At 38.8% G+C, this 24835-nt stretch overlaps 1 protein-coding gene across 2 annotated transcripts in view; it reads left to right on the top strand.

The window, feature by feature from the left end:
* The window catches only part of EDEM3 (ER degradation enhancing alpha-mannosidase like protein 3), a 66882-nt gene extending 51909 nt beyond the window's left edge, over positions 1-14973 (top strand). For both annotated transcript variants that reach the window (XM_045811299.2, XM_045811298.2), the window contains exons 18-20: positions 706-871; positions 4034-4219; positions 11013-14973. In XM_045811299.2, coding sequence (XP_045667255.1) covers positions 706-871; positions 4034-4219; positions 11013-11419 — 759 coding nt within the window. In that variant the 3' untranslated portion in view covers positions 11420-14973. The remainder of the gene's footprint in view (positions 1-705; positions 872-4033; positions 4220-11012) is intronic.
* Positions 14974-24835: the final 9862 nt, after the last annotated feature.

Genomic DNA, 24835 nt, shown 5'->3' with positions numbered 1-24835 from the left:
TTATAGATTGACTCATCCATTCAACAACTCTTTTTTGAGTCCTAGTACTGCTATATTCTAGGCACTATTTTGGATGTTAGCTGTCTATCACGTTTATAAAGTGAGTGCAGATCTTGCCCTCGTGGAGTTTGCATTCTAGGAGAGAGAGGGATAGTAAAGTATCTTTGGTATCTTTGAGATCACTTCTCTGGTGGATTTAATTTTTCTGGGAAGAAGAACTGCTTGCAGATTTATGTAGACTAAATCCATATTTTTCCCTCTTTCAAAAATTTTTCTGGCTACAGGTGATGGTTTAAAAGTGGTTCCCAGCTGTTCTAAGTGTGGGTATGGGTATGAGGTGAATCTGCCTACAGATTCCAACCACTTACTGATAACATTGTGTCTTTGAGCAAATTATGTAACCCGAGTCTCAGTTTCCCCATATGTAAAATGGAGATATAATATGTATTATTTTTCTTAGAGTTGTTTTAAAGATCAGAGTTAGTAATTTATGTAAAAATGCTTTATAAACTTGCAGAGCCCAGTAAAATGTTGGTTGGGTACTGTGATGTGTAAAATGTTCAAAACAAAAACTTGTGCTATATAGATATTGGATATGTTATCATTAGAAAAGAAATAGTCTGTTTAAAGTTCTAGATAGTGAATTGTATTGAACAGTGATTTGAGAAGATAAAAGGATATTTCAGTTACTTTTATTTCCGACAGACAAGAGGATTTGTTGCAAGCAGTAAACCATACAACGGTTGTTCAGAACTTACTAACCCCGAGGCAGTGATGGGAAAAATCGCTTTGATACAAAGAGGACAGTGCATGTTTGCAGAAAAGGCACGCAACATTCAGAATGCTGGTGCCATTGGTGGCATTGTTATTGGTGAGTAATCCTCTGTGCCATTGTGTTGACTAGGAAGAGATCATTTTTAGGATTTTTCCTTGTATTTGTCAAAATTTTAGCAGAATTCATCATATTATTTTTACTTCACTAGACAGCGTACTTGATGGGTAATCCAGTGACTTTCTTAATTTCTATGTGTTGTATGTCTTTTTTGAAATTCTGGATTTGGGTTTCTGTATATTAATGCCAATAAAAGAACGTGGGGACAGGTGTGTAGGTTGGGGCACCCCAAAGCACCCAACACCATGGATAAGAAAATGTGCTTTGACATCCAAAGCCCTCTAAGGGCAAGAATTACACACTGCCACCTCCAGTGGGGAGCCATTAAAAATATCCATTCCTCCACAAAAATGCAGGCTTTGGAGTCAGATACATTGGGGTGCAGTTCCTGGCTCTGCCACAAAATCATGGTGTAACCTTGGCCCAGCTTTAGTTTATTGGTTTATTCAGTAGAATATTTTTTTGAGCTCTAGCAAAAGTGGTAAAAAAATATCTTTTAGGTGGTTGTAAGGTTTGAAGATAATATATACAAAATTTCTTAGCCTAATAGCTTATATATCATAGGTATAAGCACTAGTTGCTAGCAAATTTTTATTTCCTCTGGTCTTTTTCTGCTGAAATTATAAACTCAAATCATTTTACCTCTGTATTTCAACCAGTGTGTTTTGCTTTTTTATTTTTCATGGAAAATCACTTATAACAAGCAGGCCATGACTGCCAGGGAAAATATAAATTTTTCTTTTCTTTTTAAAGATGAATTTATTTATTTTTAGAGAGAAAGAGCGGGTTTGGGGTGCAGAGAGACCTATGGAGAGAGAGAATCTCAAGCAGATTCCCCCACTGAATGGGGAGCCCAATGTGGGGCTCGATCTCATAACCCTGAGATTATGACCTGAGCCAAAATCAAGAGTCAGACACTTAACTAAGCCACCCAGGTCCCCCCAGTTTTTCTGTGCTTTAAGTGTACAGTTTATATTCAGAACTATAAGACCTGAGGTCACATCCTAATTATGAAATTAAGCTTTATAGCTTCTCTCACAGGGGAAATCTATTTTGAATTTTTTCTTACTAGGAAATATTTCCTTTTTCAATTCAATGTAAATAAAAATTAAGGCATTTAAAATTAAATACTAGGATTTACTTCATTGAAAATAATTGAGATATTTAAAATAAAATACTAGGATTTATTTCAGTGAACATAACTATTTACTCTTCCTTTTGCTTATCCCATATGGGCACTCCGGTGTTGATTTACTGAGCGCATAGATTTCATTAGTTAAGTAAGTACTAGGAAAAATTCTGCTTAATAACTTAAATCAGCTATTGGCCAACTACAGCCTGTAGGCCAAGTCCACATCACTGTCTGTTTTTGTAAATAAAAGTTTTATTGGAACACAGCCATGCCAGTTTGTTTAATTTTGTCTATGCCTACCTTCGAGCAACGGTAATGGAGTAGAGAAGAACTACATAGCCTAAAATATTCACTCTCACCAATCACAGAAAAAGGCTGCTGCTGCTCAGCTTAAATGATCGCTCCATCCTTGGCTATTTTCCATGCGGAGATTTCTTTTATTGAAGAATTTAATAGCTTGTCATCACTATCGTTTTGAACACTTCTTTACCAAGACTTTAAAAATATAAAATATAAAAAATAGAGGCTGGAGCACATATGAAGTAGTTTAGATTTTCCCTATAAGTCGAATTCTCGTGGTATTCTGTACTCTGCGAGCTTTGTCGAGTCAAGTTTTCTTCAGTAGCTGTTAGTAGCAGAATCCTCTACTGAGCTCAGTGGGTAAACAAGTAAGAGGCAATGATCCTTACTCTCAGGAAATTTCATTTTTAAAGGGAAACAGTCTTGTATTATAACTTCTTTTTCCTGTTTTTTTGTTTCTGATGAAGTATTTTGTTTGATTTTGCTGGTTTTCATTGTATATAAATGAGCAAATTAGGGCTTAGTTGTTTTTTATCCAAGTACTAAAAGTAAAAATTATCTTAGAATAATCATTTGGCTGCAAGAGACAATAATTGATTTAAGCTGGTTTAAGAAGGGAGGTTTGTTTACTACATGGAACTGGATTATTTTAATTGAACGCAAGAGTAAGAAATTCGGCTGAGTAAAAATCATCAGGAACCATGATAGGTAGTAGAGTTTTTCCTGTCTCTCTCTTATCTCTGGGTCTTCCTAGACTCTCTTCCCTGCATCTCTTTGCAGTTCTGCTTCATTCTCCAGCTTCTCACCAGCTTGCTCCCTCTTTGCTCATTAGTTCCAAAACGGTCATTTTAAAATTGCAGCCTCAGCCCTGAGTCTGTGTCCCCTTACTAGATAACTATCCACTGCTAACTGAAATAGCCTTTCTGTGTGCCACTTCCGGGTCCTCCGGACCTAGAGCCAGGTGGCCATGCTTTGTCCGATCAGCTGTTGCTAAGGAGGCAGGTCCTACATGGTATTCTCCACTTAGCGGGGCCTATCAGAGAAGGCTCTCCAAGAAGGGACAGGCAGGCTTTTCATCTGGCATGTGCCAGTAAAACAGTATTTAGCAGTTCAGCAGTTACCCCACCGGTATAAAAGATCAGTAGTGTTCACCTCAACTCTATTATAGAGGAAAAAACCACGATCATCATTCTTCTTTGTGAACAGTATAGAAACAAGAACTATCAGTTAATAGTTTGGTAAATGCCATTAAAGGAAATCTTAGCAGTGAAATTTCATTCATAGTTGTATCATTGTAAGCCAAGTCTTTGAATGTTTCTATTTAGGCTTTTTCATAAGCATATGGAAGTTTTTAGTCATAATCATAGAATTTTGTGTTCTGCTTTTTTCATGTAATAATAATATTCTGGTTTCTGTGTGTTCCATCAAGTAGTTAATTATAATTTGCTTATAATAGTTCACAGTTGTTCACAATTATAAATAGCACTCCAGTAAACTACTTTAGGCATAGATTATTTTGCTTGTTTTGAGTTCTTTCCTCAGGATAAATTTCTGGAATAGAATTAGTGAGCTCTAAAAGTATGTTCATTTTTATGATTCTTGATGCATAAAATAAGTGCCACCAACAAGGGAAAAAGTATTAAGATTGGTCTATAGATCTTTTTAATGGACAGATGTTTTTATGTTTGCTGTATTCATTTTCTGGCTAGATGACAATGAGGGGAGCAGCAGTGATACTGCCCCTCTGTTCCAGATGGCAGGTGATGGAAAAGACACAGATGACATCAAGATCCCCATGCTGTTCTTATTCAGTAAAGAAGGAAGTATCATATTGGATGCCATCCGGGAATATGAGGAGGTGGAAGTGCTCCTTTCTGACAAAGCAAAAGATAGAGGTAAGGGTAAAAAATCATGTGTTTTTTACTCAGTTTAGCATTAATTTTACTAGTTTGATAACAAAAGTGAGTTACAAAAAGTTATTTTTGGTTCGCTGGTAAAATAGGAGATGGTTTCAAAAAATATTCGTCTTTTGGAAATGAGAGTTGTAAAACATTTATTTTGCTTTGTTGACTTAGGATGTTTTTAGAATTACATTTTTTATATGTCATTTATCATTTTTGCTCTGGTTCTGCCCAGTGATAAAAAAATACAGCTAATATATCAAGAGAGCCAATTTAAACATCCACAAATGTTCACCATTCAATTCTACTGGTACTACATCTTACATTTCTTTTATAAGGAATAAAAAGAGTGTATCAAATGGTATTGTATACAATATAATAGTAGTTAGGTTTCAGCAGGCCACCAGTTATCAAATGACCACTGTCTTGGTGAAGGCAATAAAAATCTAGCAGGTTCTCTCCACTGAGCTGTAAGTTTATCACATAGGGATTTATAAGTTACAAGAGTTACAACTGGCTAATTGGCTGATGTCTGAAGAATAGGGTAGCATACCTTAACTCATGACAATATATAGTCCTCGCTAGACCAAAATGTTTGTTAGTAACTTGAAGGCTGTTTGAAACCCAAATGAAACCCAAATTATTGTATAAATGCAAGGTCTTACTAGTACTCTTTTTTTAGTTTGAAGCCTAGTGATAAGGAGAAGTGAGGGAGAGTGACACATCAGACAGAGACTGCCATCCCGCTTACGGGAGCAGTCCTCCTTATCCACTGGAGGCATCTGGAGAGAGAACTGTACTTCTCTCATTACCCGTAAATGGCTGAAGCTGTGGGGCTTGTGCAGGGTTGTTGAATCCCTGGGGATGTTTGTTTGACAGCTAGGTAGGAAACCGATTCAATTCAGTATAACTTCCAAGTGAAACAGTAAAAAAAGTTTTGCGGTAATCTAGTACTAGCCAAATCAGTGCTTTGTCTTCTTGTATTACTTTATTCTTCTTTGACGCGTCCACTATTTAAGAGCAATGAAGTGAGTAGGATGAATTTATGTAAGGATGTATACATAAAAACAGAACAGAATAGAAAGGACTTCTAATCTTCTTAAATCTTCCTGTGTTCCGGACTTTTTTTTTCCTGAGTCTTTTTTTCTCAACTCAGATCTTCTTTCCTACATATATGCATTTAGGCACATCAAACACAGGCAAATTATTATTCCATATGACTCTTTAATGCCTTTGCTTTTTCCCCCCTGTTTCGTGCTACCATTGGAATTTCAGCAGCAATATTAAAAGGTAAAATGATTCCAAGCTACATTATTAATAGTAGTAAGTATCTTGCATTAATAAGCTTTAAGTTCTATATATGTATATATGTATGTGTGTATGTGTAGATATACACACACGCATGTGCAAATATATATATATGTATATATATATAATTTGTTTCACTGGATACCATGATAATATCTGGTTTAATGTAATTAGATTATTTTCATGTCTAGTCAGCTGTCCCAGAATAATAATTCTTTATTGATCCTGTCATAACAAATCCTATGAATTACATATCCATATAATATAGATGAATTCACTGGTCCATGTAAGAGTCAGTCTAACAAAGGTGTTTTGGCATGCATGAAATTTTGATCACTTTGATTTGAATATAATGTATTTAAAATAGCTTGTTTTAAAAACTCTTATGTGTGTAGGGGTGCATGGGATTAGGACTACGAGGGCATAGTAAAGCATGTGCTATGTGCTGCTCATACCAGAAAGAGAATAAGAGAAAAAGATAAACTCTACTAGAGGTAGTTCTCCCCCACCCCCCCCATGGGGGATATAGTCGAAGACCCCCCAGTAGATGCCGGACACTGTGGATAGTATACTGTTCTGTATGTACCATGTTTTCCTATGCATACATACCTGTGATAAAGTTTAATTTATAAATTAAGCATATAACAAAATAGAACAGTTATAGCAATATACTGTAATGAGACTTATGTGTCTGGTCTGTCTTAAAATACCTTTGTACCTATCGTTCTTGTGATAGGAGGTGATAAAATGCTATGTGATGAGATGAAGTGAGGCGAATGACAGGCACTGTGACCTAGTGTTAGGCTGCTGTTGACCTTCTGATGCTATGTCGGGAGGTGGGGGCTCATCTGTTTCCTGACCACGGTTGACTGAGGGTAACTGAAACATCAGAAAGGGAAACCGTGGGAAAGGGGGGGGGTTACTGTACAAAAAATATTATCTAACAATATTCTTTTAAGGACTTTGCAGTAAAAGGGCTTTATGTAAATGAGACATTTTTTTTAAGTTTTGCTGGTTTCTAAGGTTAGTGAACTGTGATGTGTTACAGAGTGATCTTTTGGCAAAAAGTCTTTAAAAATTCCCCTTTTTATGTAGCTCTTTCAGGAACTGTACAACTGTATTAACAAAATCAATGTAACAAAATTATCAGTGTAACAGAAACTCAATAATAGTTTTATTAAATCAACTACCTTATTCACTTAGGAAAATACCCTAAGAAGTTGATGTCTGTAGCATTGTCATTAATTTGTCCGGTGCCATTACTGCATGCCTCAGTGTTTCTCTTCAGTATCAGCTGATGCTGATGATTTTGTTACAAGTGTAGATTCCTGAGTCTTACTCCAGAATATTGAATCAGATTCTCTGAAGGCAGGGGACCAGAATCTGAAATTGTAAACAAGCATCCCAGGTAATTACACTCAGCAACACTTTGAGAAGCACTGAACAACGCTAAGAAGGCACCTCTTTTTTTTTTTTTTTAATCATATGCTGTGATTTATATGTGAAGCTATATACGAACCATATTGTACCATCAAGGGTACTAGGTAGGATTATATAAGTAACCCCCAATAATTAGCACCCTTAAAATCGAACAGTAACATGTCCTCCAGATTGCTCTTTAAAAATCTTATTTCACATATACATACTTCCTTTATAGAGTCACACAGTTTTGATTGAGCAATTCTTTCCACATGTTGGTAGAGAAAATAGAAGCCCCAGAACAAGCCCCTACTCCCACTCTCACTTCCTTATTCTGATGAGAAGTCCCAGCCATTAATACAGAAATACCTGCCATAGTCCTATCTGCTAGCAAAAATATTTGGGTATCTTCTTACATATTCTTCAGAAGTAAAGCATTTGTAATTTATCAAGTGGAAATATTGCTTCCTCGGGTCAGACCAGTCGTACTTCTAGAAGTTGTGCTATCCACGGAAGTTTTAATACCATGTCTCTCATGTGTTGCGTCTTTCCAGAAGATAAGAATTATTCCAACCCTGTGCTCACCAACAAATGACACTGTGCTGTTACATTTAGATCCAAATTGAAACAGCTTATAAGTGAGAATCAAATTCCTTTACTCAGTATTTTCAAGGGGAAAAGAAGCAGCATTTTCAAGGTGCCACACGTTCTCATGCTTGTGCGTTACAGTGCAGGCAGTGGTGCCTTGAGAGCTGTACACTCATGTTTTCAGGGCTACTCCTGTACTTATATCTACCTGATAAAGAGGCGGACAGAGAAAATGGGGGAAAGAAAAGAAAGGTCCCATGGTTCGAACTGCTCCAGATTTAAGTCTAGCAGTGTTACTTTTCCTAAGACTATCCCCCATTGAACTTGATTGGGGTGAATCTGCCCTAAAGTTGAACTGCAAAATTTAATATGTATTCCAGACCTCTTTGCCTGGAAAGGAGCATCTGAAACATTGTTGTTAAGCCGAATTGATACTCACCCTTCTACAACCCTTCTGCACCCCTTCTACAAACTGGCATGTTTTCTCATGCATCTTTGCATTTGCACATCTCCCCTTTTCTGAAATGCTTATCCATCCCTCTCCGCATTCCCATGGCCCATTTCCTCTTTGAGGACATTTAGCCATCCTGCATACCCAGTTTAAATACCACCTTTTTAATGGAATTTTCTCTTATTCTCATAGGTTAAATGTAAGGGTGTCTTTTTTTTTTTTTAAGATTTATTTATTTATTTTAGAGAGCGAGCAAGGGAAGGGGAAGAGGGAGAGAGAGTCTTAAGCAGACTCCGTGCTGAGTGCAGAGCCCGACATGGGGCTCGATCTCACAACACTGAGATCGTGACCTGAGCTGAAACCAAGAGTCAGATGCTTAACTGCGCCACCCAGGTGCCCCAGGGATCTTTTTAATATAGTTCTACTTTGACATTCATATTACATCCTGCTTCTTTACCTGCTCTCATCTCTATAATCCTTGCTTTCAGCAAATGCTGGCCGTACAGATGCGTGAATGATGGTAGAACATCCAGTCTCTTAAATCTTTGCCAAGGCTCCCTTGTCCTTTTATTATTAAAACTTAATAATTTCTTGTCTTTATATCTTGAGATTTTCTTCACTCTTTTTTCGCTCCCTGTGTTTCCGATACACCGTTCCTGAATTTAGTGATGTAGTTGTGAACGCTTCGAGAACTCGGGTGCTCCATACTGGGTGCTGACCCGCACCGTGGCACAGCTGTGAAGCAGTGTGACGGACCCTGACTCCTTCCTTGCCTTTCCTGCTTCTCCCTCTACCATCTTCGCTTCCCTCCTTGCTGCCTCTTGGCTATCAGATAATGTTACAGATTTCCTGTTTCCAGACTTGCTCTTCTTTTCCACTAATCTGTTTGTTTACTCCTATGCCAATAATAAAAGTTCACTATTTTGAATGTACTTTGAAACCTGAGAAGGCAACTCTCTTCTCACTAATTCTTTTCAAAATTTCTTGACTTGTCTTCAATGTATATTCTTCCATAAGAACTTCCAAATAGTTCTATCTGGTCCCAAAAGAAAAAAAAAAGAAACTAGAAATGAGGTTCATTTTGGAATTGTGTAGTTGTATGCTTTACATATAAATAAGAAGTTTTTGTTAAATATTAAGAACATTCCATCCAGGAACATACACTTACCTGTAAATGTAATCAGATCTTGTTTTATGTTTTCATTAAAATGTTATGGTATTAAGTAATGTAGGTCTCATACCTTTCATAATAAATTTAATCGTTTTACAGTTTTTATTTTTATTATGAAAAGGGTACTTAATTTTATTTCTAACCAGTTGTTACTATAGAGAGGTTATTTGCCTATTTATCTTATTGTTACCCTCCTTATCAAGTTTTTTTTATTATCTTAATGGTATTTTTTAAAAATTAAGAGTTGCTTTAAGTATACAACACAGTCTAAAAATAGAATTCGATCTGTTCTTTTCCTATATTTACACTGGCTCTTCTTTTTTCTTATACTATTGTATTAGCTAGATTGCCAAAATATATTGCATAATATGTATCCCTAGGGTAATTTTTTGCCAAAAGCACAATTTTTATTACTAGATGAGGCAGTATTACACTTTTCCCTATTCTTCTAAACCAGATTAATGCAATCTAGAAAAAAACCTGAAGGTTTTTCTTTTTGTTTTCCCTTGAACTTAAGGTAGCCCTAGTATAAATGAGCGGCCAGCTCCTGCTTTCTCTTCTTTGGTCCCCACCATGGTTTTTCTAATTGTTGAATTAAAGTACACCTGTACTCTCGCTTAGAAGAGAGAGTGTGTGGGGACTCCCCCAGCCCCCAAGAACTTAAGCTTCCCAAGTAACCCTACTTCATCAGCGTGTACTTAAACGCACCTGTCTGTGCCTTCCTGCGTGCCTGTTTCCTTTAGTTTTTCTGGTTTTATAATATGTCCATCTTCCCTTCCTTCTTTGACTCATTAACGCTAAATCTCAGCTCAAGTGTCACTTTCTGAAGGAAACCCTCCACTCTCCTTATTCTTTCCTATTCCCTGTAGGCTTTGCTAGCAACGTAAAACATGTTACAGAGTTTTCCATTTACTTGTCTGATTATTTGTAAAAGTTTTCCCCAACTGGACTAAAAGATCCATTAGGGCAGGTCTGGTGTTTGGTTTTTGCCCCATTTTATCTCTAGCATCTTGCAAAGTGCTTGCACACAGAGAGAGAACACTCGGGGCCTGTTTGCTGACTGCCACCAGAGACTGGGAGGACGCGGCAGGGGCGTCCGTGTGATTTACGTGCTGTCTTGTAGGGGCACTAAATAGACTGCCTCTAGTGGTTTATATTCAGTACAGGAGGGTTAGGCTGCTCTTCAGCCTTCCAGTGAATTTTAAAATGATATCTTACAAGTCCCAGACCTACAGTAATGAGATACAAGTTTTGTAAATAATCTCAGTTCTTGCTTGTCTTTATGAAGATATTTTATCTAACCACATTAATACCCTCAACTCATCCATAATTTTGTATTATCAATATTATCGTGGCTTACTGAGTGGAATTTCATTTTTCAAAAGAATATTATCTTAAAACATAGAAGTGCTGTTTAAAATTTATTCTATTTCATATGTTCTGTTTCATTTACAAGCCTTCCTGAATTTAGATATCTAATAATAAATTTTAGAAATATAGTGCAAATTTATATGTACTTTAATAATATTATTTAGTGTATTTCTTGGCATTTACTAATCCCCACTGAAGGCAGTCTTACAGTTATTAGAGTCATTCCTTTCAGTTTGGAAGAATATTTATTTCGTACTGTCACATTTTACAAAATGCATATACAGGAAAAATGGGATTACATTCTTATTCGAAGGCAGTACTTTTACTCTTCAATGTTAATGTTCACTGTTCTTCATTAAAATGCTTTTCTTTCTCTTTTATTTCTTCATTTTATTGCAAAAACCAGTATGCTCTTAAAACTGCAATAGTAAATATTTTGAGTGGGAAAGTAGCATGAAGCTTGTTTCTTTCATATACAGATCCTGAAATGGAAAATGAAGAACAACCATCCTCTGAAAATGATTCTCAGAATCAGAGTGCTGAACAGATTACATCAAGTTCTCAGGAGGTTGATTTGGTTGATCAAGAGTCTCCTGAGGAAAGTTCTCTAAACTCAGAACCAGAATCATCTCCAGCAGATATGGACAATGCTGCAAGTGTTTCTGCTTCTGAACAGAATTCTAACCCCACGGAAAACCATGAGACTACAAGTCTTGATGGTGAATGTACAGATTTAGATAACCAACTTCAAGAACAATCAGAAACTGAGGAAGATTCCAATCCTAATGTTAGCTGGGGTAAAAAGGTCCAGCCTATAGACTCCATATTAGCAGACTGGAATGAAGATATAGAAGCATTTGAAATGATGGAGAAAGATGAACTATGACTCACTGAAGAATCTGGTGGTAGGTATTTAAAAAGAAAAGGCAAACTGTGGTTCACAGACACCCGGATACTAATAGGCTCTCTAATGGGAGTCGTTAAGTATGGTGACGAGCAACCACGTTCTGACTGAGGTGGTTACCATAGGCATCTGGAGCATGCCGTGTTAGAATCGACCTTGCTTAAAACTGTCCCATTGGAAATGGAAACTCACAGCCCCTCCCCCACCCTGATCCCCACCCTGTGACAGTCGCACCACCCTGCAGCGCCTCAGGCCAGGAAAAGGTTGCTGGGCATTCGTAAGAACCAGATTTCTGCAGTCTCTGGATAGACAGACATATTCAGTTAATGGTGGAGTGGAGAATAGGAATTTGTATAGCTTTCTAATTAAAGGAAGCTCGGCTTTCTTGGTTTTGGGGTTAGAGGCTCTTTTGGGAAAAGACGTATGAGTGTTGTGGGCATTCTGGTTATGCTGCCTTCACAAAACCCTCAAAGTGACCTAAGTGGTTCTGAAGCAAATGCATTTATGGTGAAAACAGCCTTTGCTCGTCACTTCATTGTCTAACAAATGATCAAGATGACTTGATTTTTTCTCTCTTAACAATGTCCTTTTCGTTTAAACCAAAGGTGAAGCCAGTGTACTTTCTCAGTGAGTTCTCTGTGTAAAGGTTAATCATTGGGACCAGGTGTAAAGGTCACATAATATATTATGGAAATTGGTTACTTAATACTTAAGAAAGATGGAACAAGGGAGAAACTCTAATGTAATACGAACTTGCCATTGGGCCTTCCGTAGGGAAAGCTGTGATTACTCTGAAACGGAACTTAAAGTTCTGTCCTTGTCGGGTAAATTAGAAATCTTCTCCAGTTCATTTCTCTTAGAGGGGATTACCTCTAGCCATCAGCCTTACTCCATCCCACGTTTAGTATGCAATTTGAACCACAAGGGCCATATCGCCAATGGTTGAATACATTTTGTTCCATTTTTCTATCTTAGGGAGCCATAATAAAACTGTGGTAGTAATCTAAAAATCCTAGGGAAACTACTGTTTTTTTTTTCTTTGAAACTATGGTTTCTAAAGATGCACCTAAGGAGTCTGTCACATTTTCTGTTGAATCATGGTTTTTAAGGTGTTTTTTTTCTTAACTTTTTTTTTTTTTTTTTTTTTTTTTTAGCAGATATTCCTTCTGTTACAGACTTGAAAATTAATCTATGGTAACCTGTGTAAGAAACTTACACAGTAGAAACTAACATATAGCCATATAGCTTAATGAGAATTTATCTTCCTTCTTTGTTTTGGTGGCAGTCTGGTGCTGGCCACATTTAAGTTTTAAAAACTGTTGTTGATATCCTGTAGACAGCCCTGTAGTTGAAATCATGGTTTTATTCATTTTATTTATTTTTTTAAAACTTACTAAATCACTTTTAAAGGAATATTTGTGAGACTTAATTTTTCTCTTTACCGTGACATTACGTAATAATCTTTTCTTAAAACACAGTTTTGAGGTACTGATGAACTTAAACTGTATATGGAGCTGTTGAAAGAAGAGCAGTGCTGTATTGTAGTTATGTATATTCATGTACAGTATGTCTTAGATCCCAGGTAAACATATTCTTTATAAGGGGATGAATAGCTGCTTTCAAAAATTCCAGCTAAATGTAATTGGGTCAGTGAATAATAAAACTAATAGAGAATTCACTTTTTGGGAGGGGGAGGGTGGGGAAGAGTAGTCTTATAAGACCTTTATTGGCCCTTAATTAAACCTGACACTAAAATGGATATTTTAGTCTTTCTGCATGTGAAATTTGGTGTAAGAAGATAGAACTATAGTACATACAGTATATGGAAGGATAGACGTAGTGCTTTGTTTATATTAATTGCAAAGCTGCCAAAATAGCTGAAGCTTAAATTACTTGACTTGCCTTGATTTATAGGACTGGGGCTTGGAGAAAAGGAGCAGATGTTCCTCTAAGACTTTGATTACAGAAGCCTTATATACATTGATTTGATTTTATATTTGTAGCTTAGAGCCATTGTTGTCTAAATCCAACTTTTCTAAGTTATCAAAACAACATGATTTTTTTCCCCCAGCGAAGATCTCATGGTATAGGAGAGCCAGCTTACTCGCCCTGCCTTTGGCCAGTAGGGGGAGATGTTGCCATTCATTGAAGGCTAGAAGCGACTTGTTCACTTTTTTAGAAAAGTGAATCCTTAAAAAAAAAAAAAAAAAAAGAAGGAAAATTTAACAAGTTATATTTAACACCCAGAAGGAATCATACTTGATTTTTCCCTAGTTAAGAAGGTGTAAACTCCCAACGTTATCATTAACTCCACATTCTTATTCGACATACTGCCATGAAGTTGTTTGAGTTCATTAAAAAATTCCAACAGCATTAGGTGTTTTTTTTATGTTTTATTTTTTAAATACCTTTGATAGACATTTTCTGTACTTCTTAAATATTCAGGGGATTCTCTGAGACCCTGAATTTTAGAAACATCTGGTCTACCTCAGTTAAATGTTGACTGCATAGAAACAGAGCTGAAGTGATCACCACAGCCATAAAATTGTTTGACTAAGAAGGATTTATACAATGTTTACAAACCTGGAATCAAGTAAGGATTTTATCTGAAAGTGAGAAGTTAGATATTAGAGCAAGTATTTAATTCAGGTATTTTCAAGTTTTAAAACTTGTTTACCTACTAAAAAAATAGCTGTAGTTTTTTCTGCTTATGAAAGTCTATTGAAATGATACACCCTAATTTGCAATAATTTTCCCATAAAGTTGTAGGTATGACAGAATTGTAATTTACTGGATATGTTTAGGATGGGATATTTTGTTGGGTGGGTGGTTTTTTTGTGTGTTTTTTTTGTTTTGTTTTGTTTTTAACCTTTAGTAGGCTTCCAACAAGAATACAGTTGTTTCAGAACAAATTGGTTTTTGACATTATACTTTTCCCTTTTTCTTCACAGTATTAGAGAGTAAAATGAAAAATTGTGTGCTCTCTGATTTTAGTTTCTAATGTAATTATTTTGAGAATTTTTAAAAAATTTAAATTACCATCATAGCCCTTTTTACAATAAAACCAGCATTTGTTCTCTCACCAGACCCCATGCCAGATTCATCATAAAGGAAGCTCAGCAGAAGTAATTCAGATAGTGCTTATAATTTTGGAGGTGGGGGGTGGGGGGGAGCTGATTTAGTAAATATTCCAACCGGTCGTTTTATGCACAAGGCTTCAGTCAGAACATAGAAAAAAAAACATTCTGTGAATGAAATATTGTATGTTCAGATTTTATAAAAGACATTTTTAAAAGCCCAATTTACAGCCGTATATTTTCTTATGATGTAATTTATGAAAAAGATGTCTGTACTAACAGGTGCTGTAACACTACTGTTGGATTTTATTGTTTGGTGATAAACGTATACAATATTTCTAAGGGAAACTATGTACTGTGATGTAAAAGTCTGGGCAAAATGTATATAATCCTTGTATATAATTGTGTATTTGATTATAATTACTGATTGTAAAGATTTAATAAAATATGTAAATATTCTGGTCTAGTTTTAATTTGGATTTTTAGCATCACTTTGCCTGTCTTTATACTTTGGTATCTTTTAAAAAAAATTTTTTCACCACTCTGTCTTCTCTTTATTTTCATTTTATCCCAGGGGAGTAAATCTGGGGACAACTTAGGGTTTGGAAACACACATTGAAGAGTTCCACAACTCAGTGCCAAGGACCCTCAGTGCAGATAAGAGTTAATAATTTACAGTGTCGGTATTGGTAACATGTTTATGTTTCGAGTTTACTTAATAAAATGAGTTCTTTTGATAATCGTCGTCCAAAGTAACCTGGACCTCTCCTGTTCATTCCAGTGAGGCCACTTCCTTTTAGCAGCCACTTTCAGATACCGAGATACTGTGCTTTTCATCTGTAATGTTCCAGAGTTTCTGAGCACAGACATCTTGAAAGGCCTAATCGTAATCACTATTATCTATTGGTAATTGCTTTCTTTAAAGATGAGTACATTGAGCCCTGAAGTTCTAAGCATGTCACTCAAAGTCGCACATTTGGTGACTGGGCAATGGGATGGGAGCCCTGCTCTAGCTCCCGACCCCATGCTCCTTACAGTGTACCTTCTCCCTTTCTCTGTCCTTACCCCTTCTCACACGCCCATTACAGATTCCGCTCTCCTTTTGCTCAGCCACTACCTTCCCACCCGACAGCTTTCTCCCCATTTGAGACTGAAGTTTAGAAATGGTAGCATCCATTCTCCGGTTCTCTGGACATTAATTCTGGTGTCAGCATGCCTCCATTCTCCGAGGACAATGCACCACTATTTCAGGAAGAATTCAAAGGATCTAATAGCATCTCTTGGAAGATTTCAAAGGGGAGGTTGCCTTTCCTGGGTAAAGCAAACGTTAAGAGTTCTCTCTACTAAGAGAAACTAAGTATTGTAAGGGTTGAGAATAGTGTCAGCATCTACCTGCTAGTAAAGTTTGTAATTCCCAAAGCTTTGCTCTTGATTTACTCTAATAAGCCTGGAGGTCTGTAGTGTTCATCTTCAGCGAAGAAGTAAATGGGAGGCCACTGATAGACCCCTGGGGGTTCTCTTCATTCATAAAAGAATGCTCTTGTCATCCCAGATGATGGAGAAATGCTTGAGTCAGTGGCAAGAAGAGAGTATAATGCTAAACGAAGAAAAATCTATGATTGTATACATACAATCTCAACTCTTGCATATGTAAAGAGAGACTCATTTATTCAACAGACTGAACCCCTCCTGTGTGCTAGGCATTTTCTGGGGCAGTGGGCAACACATAGCAAAGAAGACAGGAAATAAAGTAGTAAATACGATAATGAGTTTATGAAGAAAGACGACGGTGAGAGGATAGTGACGGAAATCAGCATAGCGAAAGAATTCTCTTTTAAATCAAAATATTAACCGTGGTTATCTCTGGATTACAGGTGATTTCTATTTCTTATAACTTTGTGTTTTCGTAAGTTTCCAAATCGAGCAGTAGGATTTTAAGAATACAACCGGCCTAGGTCAGCTAGAGGATAAAAGGGAGAAAGAAAATTATCACCCGGGGGGCGCCTGGGTAGCACAGCAGTTAAGCGTCTGCCTTCGGCTCAGGGCGTGATCCCGGCGTTACGGGATCGAGCCCCACATCAGGCTCTTCCGCTATGAGCCTGCTTCTTCCTCTCCCACTCCCCCTGCTTGTGTTCCCTCTCTCGCTGGCTGTCTCTATCTCTGTCGAATAAATAAATTAAATCTTTAAAAAAAAAAAAAATTATCACCCGGGAACCCACGATCCGGTGCTTCTGCACACGTCAACAAGTCCCTGACGCGCCCTAGAGCTCTCACGGACCTACGCAAGGAAGGACAGCACAGTACGCCGTCCCAAAATACGCCACTTTGGCAAATTGATTATATTGAATTAAAGTTACTTTAGAAACAGCCAATGCGAAAAGGACACTCTGACCTTCCTTTGTCCCCCTGCAAAGAGGAAATAAATCTGTCCTGTGAAAGGTACCTCCCTGTCCCAGGAGGCTAGGGGCATCCTTATCACCAGAGGGAGGGAATTTAGCGCAGAGAGGGCTGTTGAACAAACCTTGTTACTTGTTCCCTAATTTGCTACACAAAGGCCAAGCTCTTTTGTCTTGCTAATTCCTCGCACTTGTATTATTACTTCCTTATCTAAAAAGTTTAACGAAGCTGCCTGCTTTAAGCGGTCACTTCTTTGAATCATATTTTTATGGGCTCCCGTACATACAAAATTAAATTTGCTTTTCTCTTGTTAATCTGTCTTACCGTCAGTTTAGTTACTAGACGAGCCAAAGAACCCAAAGGGGAAGAAGGGGAAAGCTTTTCTCCTTCACTCAAAAGCTTGATCAGGAGTCATCTGTGGAAGAGGGAGCAGAGGAGCGCATCTGAGACGGCCCGGAGGCCGAAGGCGTTCAAGGCAATGGGAGGAAGGGCTTGTATAAAATGGAAAGGAAAAGGGCAGGTGGAGAGGGAGGAGGAAAATGAGGGCAGAGCAGTGTTCCAAAAACCAGAAGAAAAGATTATTTCGAGGAGAAAGTTGGCGAATACTCTGAAACCCCCGAAGAGTCGAAGAGTCGGTGCCGGCAAACCTGCTATGGAAGAGTATGGGTTCGGTGCGGCTCTACGGTCTGATGTTCGAGAAAAGCCAAGAAAACGAGGTGAAATTTCATCTTCAATGTCGTACAGGTTGAAATAGATGTGACAACCTCCGAGCTGGCAGATCTTAACCTCCTAATGTCAGTGTGGGAAGAAGACTCCTCCGTTTTCCAGGCACTATTCACCAAGCTCCAGTTCGGGATTTCTTCTGTACACCAAAGGCCTCCTCCAGCTGTTGAGATTTTCTGGCTTAATGTTCCAGATGGTGATGATGTGGCTTTCCAAACAGAGAGCACTGGTTTAATCAAGCAGGTCAATGAGGGGGGGGAAGCCTCATCCATTCACCTTCCTATAATTCTAATGTCAACCATTGACATCTTCTTTGATGTGAGGCCATGAAAGTTCCTTTTCTGAAGCCAGTTCAGATCTCCACTCTGTCAACTGATCTGGCTGGACTACTGACTCAGCTTCACCCCAATGTCTTCCTTCTGTGGTTCTGGGCTTCCCCGACTCCCACCCAGGTTACATCTGTAAGCCTCTGCTCAGCCCTACAGTGATTCCTTCAATTTCCAGCAATGATCTAAGAGGACTGGTCCAGTGAGCTCTCCATTCACAGGCAGTGTGGTGACTCACGCCCTCTTCGCAGAACTGATCATAAAAAGAGCCGCCAATCTTTGAGTCCTCACCAGGCATAAACAGATCCTGGGCACTCTGTATCGGTGCGTCCTTACCCATACGACAACCTCATGAGATGTCTGCAATTTCATTTTACAGATCAGGAAGAATAAGATTCAGTGGAGTTGACTGGCTTGCCAAAAGGCACAGAGCCAGTTAGATGGGGCTAGAATTTGAGTCCAGATTAATCGAAATCAGTTTACTACACAGGCTGCCGTTCCTAACTATGCACAGTGATCCATTTGAACCGAGTGAAATATGGTTGCTAAACAGGACTGCATCAGAGAGCCTTACAAGCGATGTTCTCCTGCCAACCAGCCAGCCACCAAAGGGATCTGAGAATCGAAGGTACTTTGCACTTACCAAAGAGGTGGGAATAGGAGAATGGGCTGCTTTCAGGCTCAAGCATTATGGTCTCTGAGCCAGAGGTATTTTCTGGAAACTCTTCAAAAGGCCAGGGACGTGGGTCTCCCTCTTTCTATGGCAACTAGCGGTTTCTCTGATCTTTGGCTCAAACATATTATCATCCCTAGTCAGAAGGGCCAGATCTAGGAGACATCTATAAACCATCCAAAAAAAGACACGAGTGGGTTTACCTAGCTCATCACTGGACTGGGAGCCCCTGGAGAAAACGGAAAAGTTTGGCCCTATTCATCTCCTCACCTAGACCAGTACCTTGCTCTTGAAGGGCACTCACTAAACACTTATGGAGTGAAAAAAAAAACAAACAAAAAAAACCTGGTTTTGAACAAATTGACAAACGAAAGAGCTAGAATTTGCGATCACTGAGAAATGTCAAAGATGTACCGGCTTTGAAGACTGGTACAAAGATAATCCTACACTATTTTTTGTTGGAAGCAGACATTGTCAGGAACACAAGTCACGCAATGATCTCAGAGTTTTAGAGCCAAAATAATTCCGTTTCCTTTCCATCACCGATTGTCCTTGTTGGACAGAGAAGAAAACAGAAACCAGAAGTGGGAAGTGACCTGACCAAGGTCACACATATTCAGGATTGAGGACCTCTTAGGTTCTGGAGCAACTGTTTCAAAGTCATTCCCCTGCTTCAGAGCCTTGGCACATCCATTCCTCCGCCAGTTAACATTCAGTCAGTGGGACGATGACTAACTTCAGCCCTGCCCTCGAGGTGCCTTTGTGAAACTCCAGGGCTCCACTGAACACGCTTTAAAAGCTACTGACTTAGATAATTTATTATTTGTTATTTAAACTTCTAGCACGTTCAAGCAAAAGTGTCTTTTAATTCCCTGCACACTGGCTATTCTCATTGGCAGTGTTTATTCTTCGCTTCCTTTCCTGATGAATAAACCCATTAATGAAAGAATACACTGTGTACTTTCTTTTGTTCTGTTATTCATCTGAATTAATGTGTGTGGGCAAAGCTCAAATGGTGAGACCAAGATACAGATCTTTTGCCTGGTGGGCCCTCTTGTGGGTCTGACCCAACGGTTCCCAAGCTTTCTTTGTGGGGACGGCAGAAATGGTTCTCTTTCCACCCAAGTGACTGAACTGAAATGTCTTAATTTGAAATTCGGAGTGAGATACAGAACTACAAGGATGAACAACCCGTTTGTATTTGTACTGGGAAAACAGTAATGGAGAATTCTAGACCGATGATGCCAGAGACATCTTTAGCTGGTATTTTCTAGCTTTTATAATAATAATGCTCACTTACTGGATGTTTGCCATGGGCTTAGAATTTATAAAACCATTTGAAACTGGTACCGTTATTATTCCCATTTTACCAACGGCAGTTGGGGTTTTTAACTCCAAGAAACACATTCTGGCTAAATAAAGCAGGGTGGTAGGGAGACACTGGAGAACGAGCATTCTCTTGGAGGGTTCTAGTCATGGTGACCAGGGTTGCTGGGGGAGGGAAGAGGTTCTCAACATGGAAGTTACAAGTACAGACTCTGAAGCCAGACTGCTGAGATCAGAATCCCGGCTCTACCCCTTATTCTCCGTGACCTTGGCCTGGGGCTCTCAGTTTCCTCATCTGTAAGGTGGGATTATTGTTGGATCCTACTGTTAGCTATTGTGTAAAGTGTTATGTAAATGTGCTTTGAAGTCCCCTCCTGTCCACTGCTGCCCTCCCCTCCCCTCCCCAGAGGTTGCTGTCCTTGAGCTTCAACTATAAATTCTAACTCTATTAACCAGTTGGGTGTCACCACTAGTAGGAGCTTTGGTCGTGTGCTCTGTCCTTGGACTTCTGATGGGTCCAGGTAGAGATGTGGGGAGAGTATCCGACCAGAAGAAACAGACCTAATCTTCTCCTTCTCTCAAAAGACAGCAGAAAAGTTGTTTGAAACAATAGAAGGTTTCAAAAGCCATATTTCAGGGAGAAACAAAGAAGTGGCCTGGATCATTTGTACAGGTCTTTGTGCAACAGGAGACCGGAAGAATAAATTAAGTCTCAGAATGAACAAAGTACACACAGGGGAGCAGGGCATGTCCTGAGGACATTGGCTTTTGTCTCTACCCCAAGAACTCCCGAGGGCAGGCCTGCCAAGTAGGAGTGCTCACTAGCTGTCCAATGCAACCCCTAAAGCAGCCTCTGAATAACTCGGGTAGAGATGATCCAGGCAGCAGCCCAGGCGGCTATGACGGGGGAGGACCTCTGCCACCCAGAATGTGTGTTACAGAAAGGGTGGTACTCACGGCCAGCAGGTCTGGGCTACAGAGCCCCCTTCTCTTTGCACAGACTCCACAACTAGAGAAAGAGCCCCACATAGAGAGTCGTATAGGAGAAGAGGTGGAAGGGATGGGAGGGAGGGAGGGAGGAAGGAAGGATGGAAGGAAGGATGGAAGGAAGGAGGAAAGAAGAAAAAGAAGGAAGGAAGGAAGGAAGGAAGGAAGGAAGGAAGGAAGGAAGGAAGGAAGGGAAGGAGGGAGGGAGGAAGGAAGGGAGGGAGGGAGGGAGGAAGAAAGAAAGAAAAAAAATTTTAAAAGAAAAAGGCAATTATTCCAGTAAAGTACCGACTTTACAAGGGAAAAAACACAAAGCCAATTTCCTGGGAATTCTCACATCACTGTGAAAAAAAGCGCATTGCACAACACATCTTCCTGGAAAAAGTAGGGAAAAGTGTCTCCTCCATGTAGCCTTGGGCCACCCAGAGCTGTACAGATTCAGGCTGGGACATGATTTTTCTTTGGTTCTTGAGGGTTGCATCTTTTTTTGGTGTTTCTTTTTATTTTCCCCCCACAAATTTTCTCTGTCACATAAGAACCAAAATTCCTTCCTGAAGCCTCTCATTCCCAGCACTTGGTTGGAAAGTGTCTGATCTCGTGATGCAAAACCGCTTGCTTGCCCGGTGACCTTGGCAAGTTACCTCACTTCCCGGGACTTGGCTTTCTCCTCCATAGAGGATGGCTTTTTGTCTGCCCAACAAGCTTTCCTCCGTTTTCTCTGTTAGAGGGTTCCGCTGCAGGACCCATGCTATAGAAGTAAACGCTATCAGACACAGTCTTGCCTCCGCAGCCTCTCTCGCAGCCATGGGGTGAGGTCATGGCTTCAGTTCTGTGATTTGGAACTTTGAATTTGAGGCAGGATCACCTGGCATCTGTTCCCATGAGAGTGGTGGCAGCCACTACATTCAACAGAGACACGGCGACGACATTTGGGACCAGGGACACTGAGACGTCTGTGTCCTGTGTGTGTGTGTGTTGGGGAGCGACATACTTGTTCCCTACCGCTCATGTTTCTGCGGGGAAGGTCCTCTCTAACCCTGGTTTGCCTCCCCACCCCTTAGTTACTGGACTGGTGAACGGGGAGCCAACCTGTCCGTGGAAAACACGCTTCTTGGGCTACTTTCTCCTGTGCAAGAAAAGGAGTCGCCTCTGAGTGAAAGGGGAAGCCTGGGTTTTCCTGCTCTGCCAGTTATTGGGTGGGTCAGTCTGCCTAATTCCGTAATGAGGTGTTAGCGTTTCTGTGTTTGTCCCTAAATCTGTTGCGTTTTTAAAACTTAAGTTTATTTCAGAAAGACATTTTTTAAAAAGATTTTATTTGGGAGAAAGACAGTGAGAGAGAGAGAGAGCGCACAAGCAGGGGCTGGGGGGAGGGGCAGAGGGAGAGGGAGAAGCAGACTCTCCCCGAGCAGGGAGCCTGATGTCGGACTTGATTCCAGGACCCTGGGAACATGACATGAGCCAAAGGCAGTTGCTTAACCGTCTGAGCCACCCAGGTGCCCCCAGAAAGAAATATTACATTTTAATATGAGAATTTTCTTTCTTTCTTTCTTTTTCTTTCTCTTTTTTTTTTTAAGAGCGGAAAGGAGAGAAGGGTGGGAGACGCAGAGGGAGAGAGAGAATCTTAAGCAGGCTCCTTGCTGAAATCAGATTTTAAGTAATCTCTACACCCAATGTAGGGCTTGAACTCACAATCCTGAGATCAAGAGTCACATGCTCAGGGTACCTGGGTTTCCCAGTCAAGTGTCTGACTTTGGTTCAGGTCATGATCTCAGGGTCCTGGGATCAATCCCCGCATTGGGCTCCCTGTTCAGCAGGGAGTCTGCTTGTCCCCACCCCCTCCACTTGTGTGCACTCTCTCTGTCTCAATAAACAAAACCTTAAAAAAAAAAGTCACATGCTTTCCTGACTCAGCCAGCCAGGTACTCCTGTATGAGCATGTTTTATACAAAAAAAAAAAAGTTCTTTGTAACTTTAAGCATGAGATGATCTTTAAATACATGATTATTAAAAAAATAATCATATTTGTGTACCACTTAAATTCATATTCAGACAAGTGATATATGACTTTTACTCTGGAAAAGACTGTATTATGCTTTACTGCCGCCATTCTTTTTATTGCCATTGCTGTTCTCGTCCAAAAGTAAGAAATGATCAGCTACATTAAAATGAGACTTAAAAAATATTTATGCAGCTACAACATTCAGTAGGTTTGCATGGCGATTATGATAATTTCACTTTCTCTTTTTTACTTTAGCTTTCTAGTATGTGTTGAACTCAGGTGGTGTGACTCCTCCAATTTTGTTATTGTTGAGATTATCTTGGCTATTCTATCTTGTCAATTATTTCAAAAGAGTCTGATGAGATTTTGATTGGGGTTGCACTAAATCTAGAGATCAAATTTGGGAAGAACAAACACTTTTAACAATATTGAGTCATGCATTCTATGAACATGGTATGTCTTTCCATTTAATTGGATCTTCTTTAATTTCTCTTAGCATATTTTATAGTTTTTAATGTAGAGTTTTTGTATGTCTTTTATTAATTTATTCTCAAGTGTTTTGTATTTATGATTATGTGAAGTTGTTTTCAATTTAAAAAAATTTATTTAAAATTTTACTTATTGGTTCTAATATATAGACATATAATTGATTTTTGTATATTGACCTTATGTCCTACAATCTTGTCAGATTCACTTATTGGTTGTAGTAACATTTTTGTAGGTTCTGTAGTAGTTTTTATGTAAACAATCATGCTGTCTGTAAAGAAATGACAGTTTAACTTTTTCTTTTACAATCTTGATCCATTTATGTCACTTTTTGGCCATTGAAAACTGGCTAGGACCTTTGGTACAACGTTGAGTAGAAGAGGTGACAGTTAACATTCTCCATTTAGTCATGAAATGAGAAAATACTCAATATCTCATTATTATATGTGACATTAGTTGTATATTTTTTAGAGATACCCTTTTTCAGATTGAGTAACTTCCCTTCTATTCCTGACTTGCTGGGAATTCTATCATGATAGCTGTTGGATTTTGTTAAACACCTTTTATGCATCTATTGAAATCATCATGTGGTTTTTCTCCTAAACACTACTAACCATAATTTAAATTAATAGATTTTCCAATATCTAACCAACCTTACATTCCTGGGATAAACTCTGCATGGTATGATGTATTATACTTTTTATATATTGCTGAATTTGACTTACTAATATTTTGGTAATAATTTTTGTGTCGATATTCATTAAAGGTATCTTTTATTCTCTTTTCTTTTCTTTAAAGCAAACTCCATGCCCAGTGTTGAGCCCAAGATGGGGCTTGAACTCATGACCCTGAGATTGAGACTTGAGCTGAGATCAAGTGTTGGACACCTAACTGACTGAGTCACCCAAGCAACCCTTCTTTTTCTTGTTTAGGATTTTATTTTTAAGTAATCTCTATACCAAACATGGGGCTCAAACTCACAACCCCAAGATCAAGAGTCACATGCTTTACTAACTGAGCCAGCCAGGCACCCCTATTCTCTTTTCTCATAATGTTTTTATCAGGCTTTGGTATTAGGATTATACTGACCTCAAAAGAAGCTAAGAAGTGTCTCCTCCTCTATTTTTGGAAATAACTTAAGATTGGTGTTATTTGTTCCCTAAATACTTGATTGAATTTACTAGTGAAATCCTTTGGACCTGAAGTTCTTTCTGTGGGAATGTTTTGATAAATTCAATTTAAAAATAGATCTATGGGTATTCAGATTTTCCATTTCTTCTTTTGTCAGTCTTGGTAAGATGTTCTTTAAGGAATCTGTGCATTTCATTTAAGTTGTTGAATTTGACATAAAGTGTTTCACAATAATTCCTTATTATTTTTTGTCACCTATCAGATTTGTATTAT

Source organism: Ursus americanus, chromosome 2, assembly GCF_024610735.1.
Source record: "Ursus americanus isolate L20-20 chromosome 2, mUrsAme1.1.p, whole genome shotgun sequence".
In the NCBI taxonomy this organism is placed as follows: Eukaryota; Metazoa; Chordata; class Mammalia; order Carnivora; family Ursidae; genus Ursus; species Ursus americanus.
Note: the sequence above shows the minus strand (reverse complement) of the source record. Positions and strands in the feature narration are given on the sequence as shown.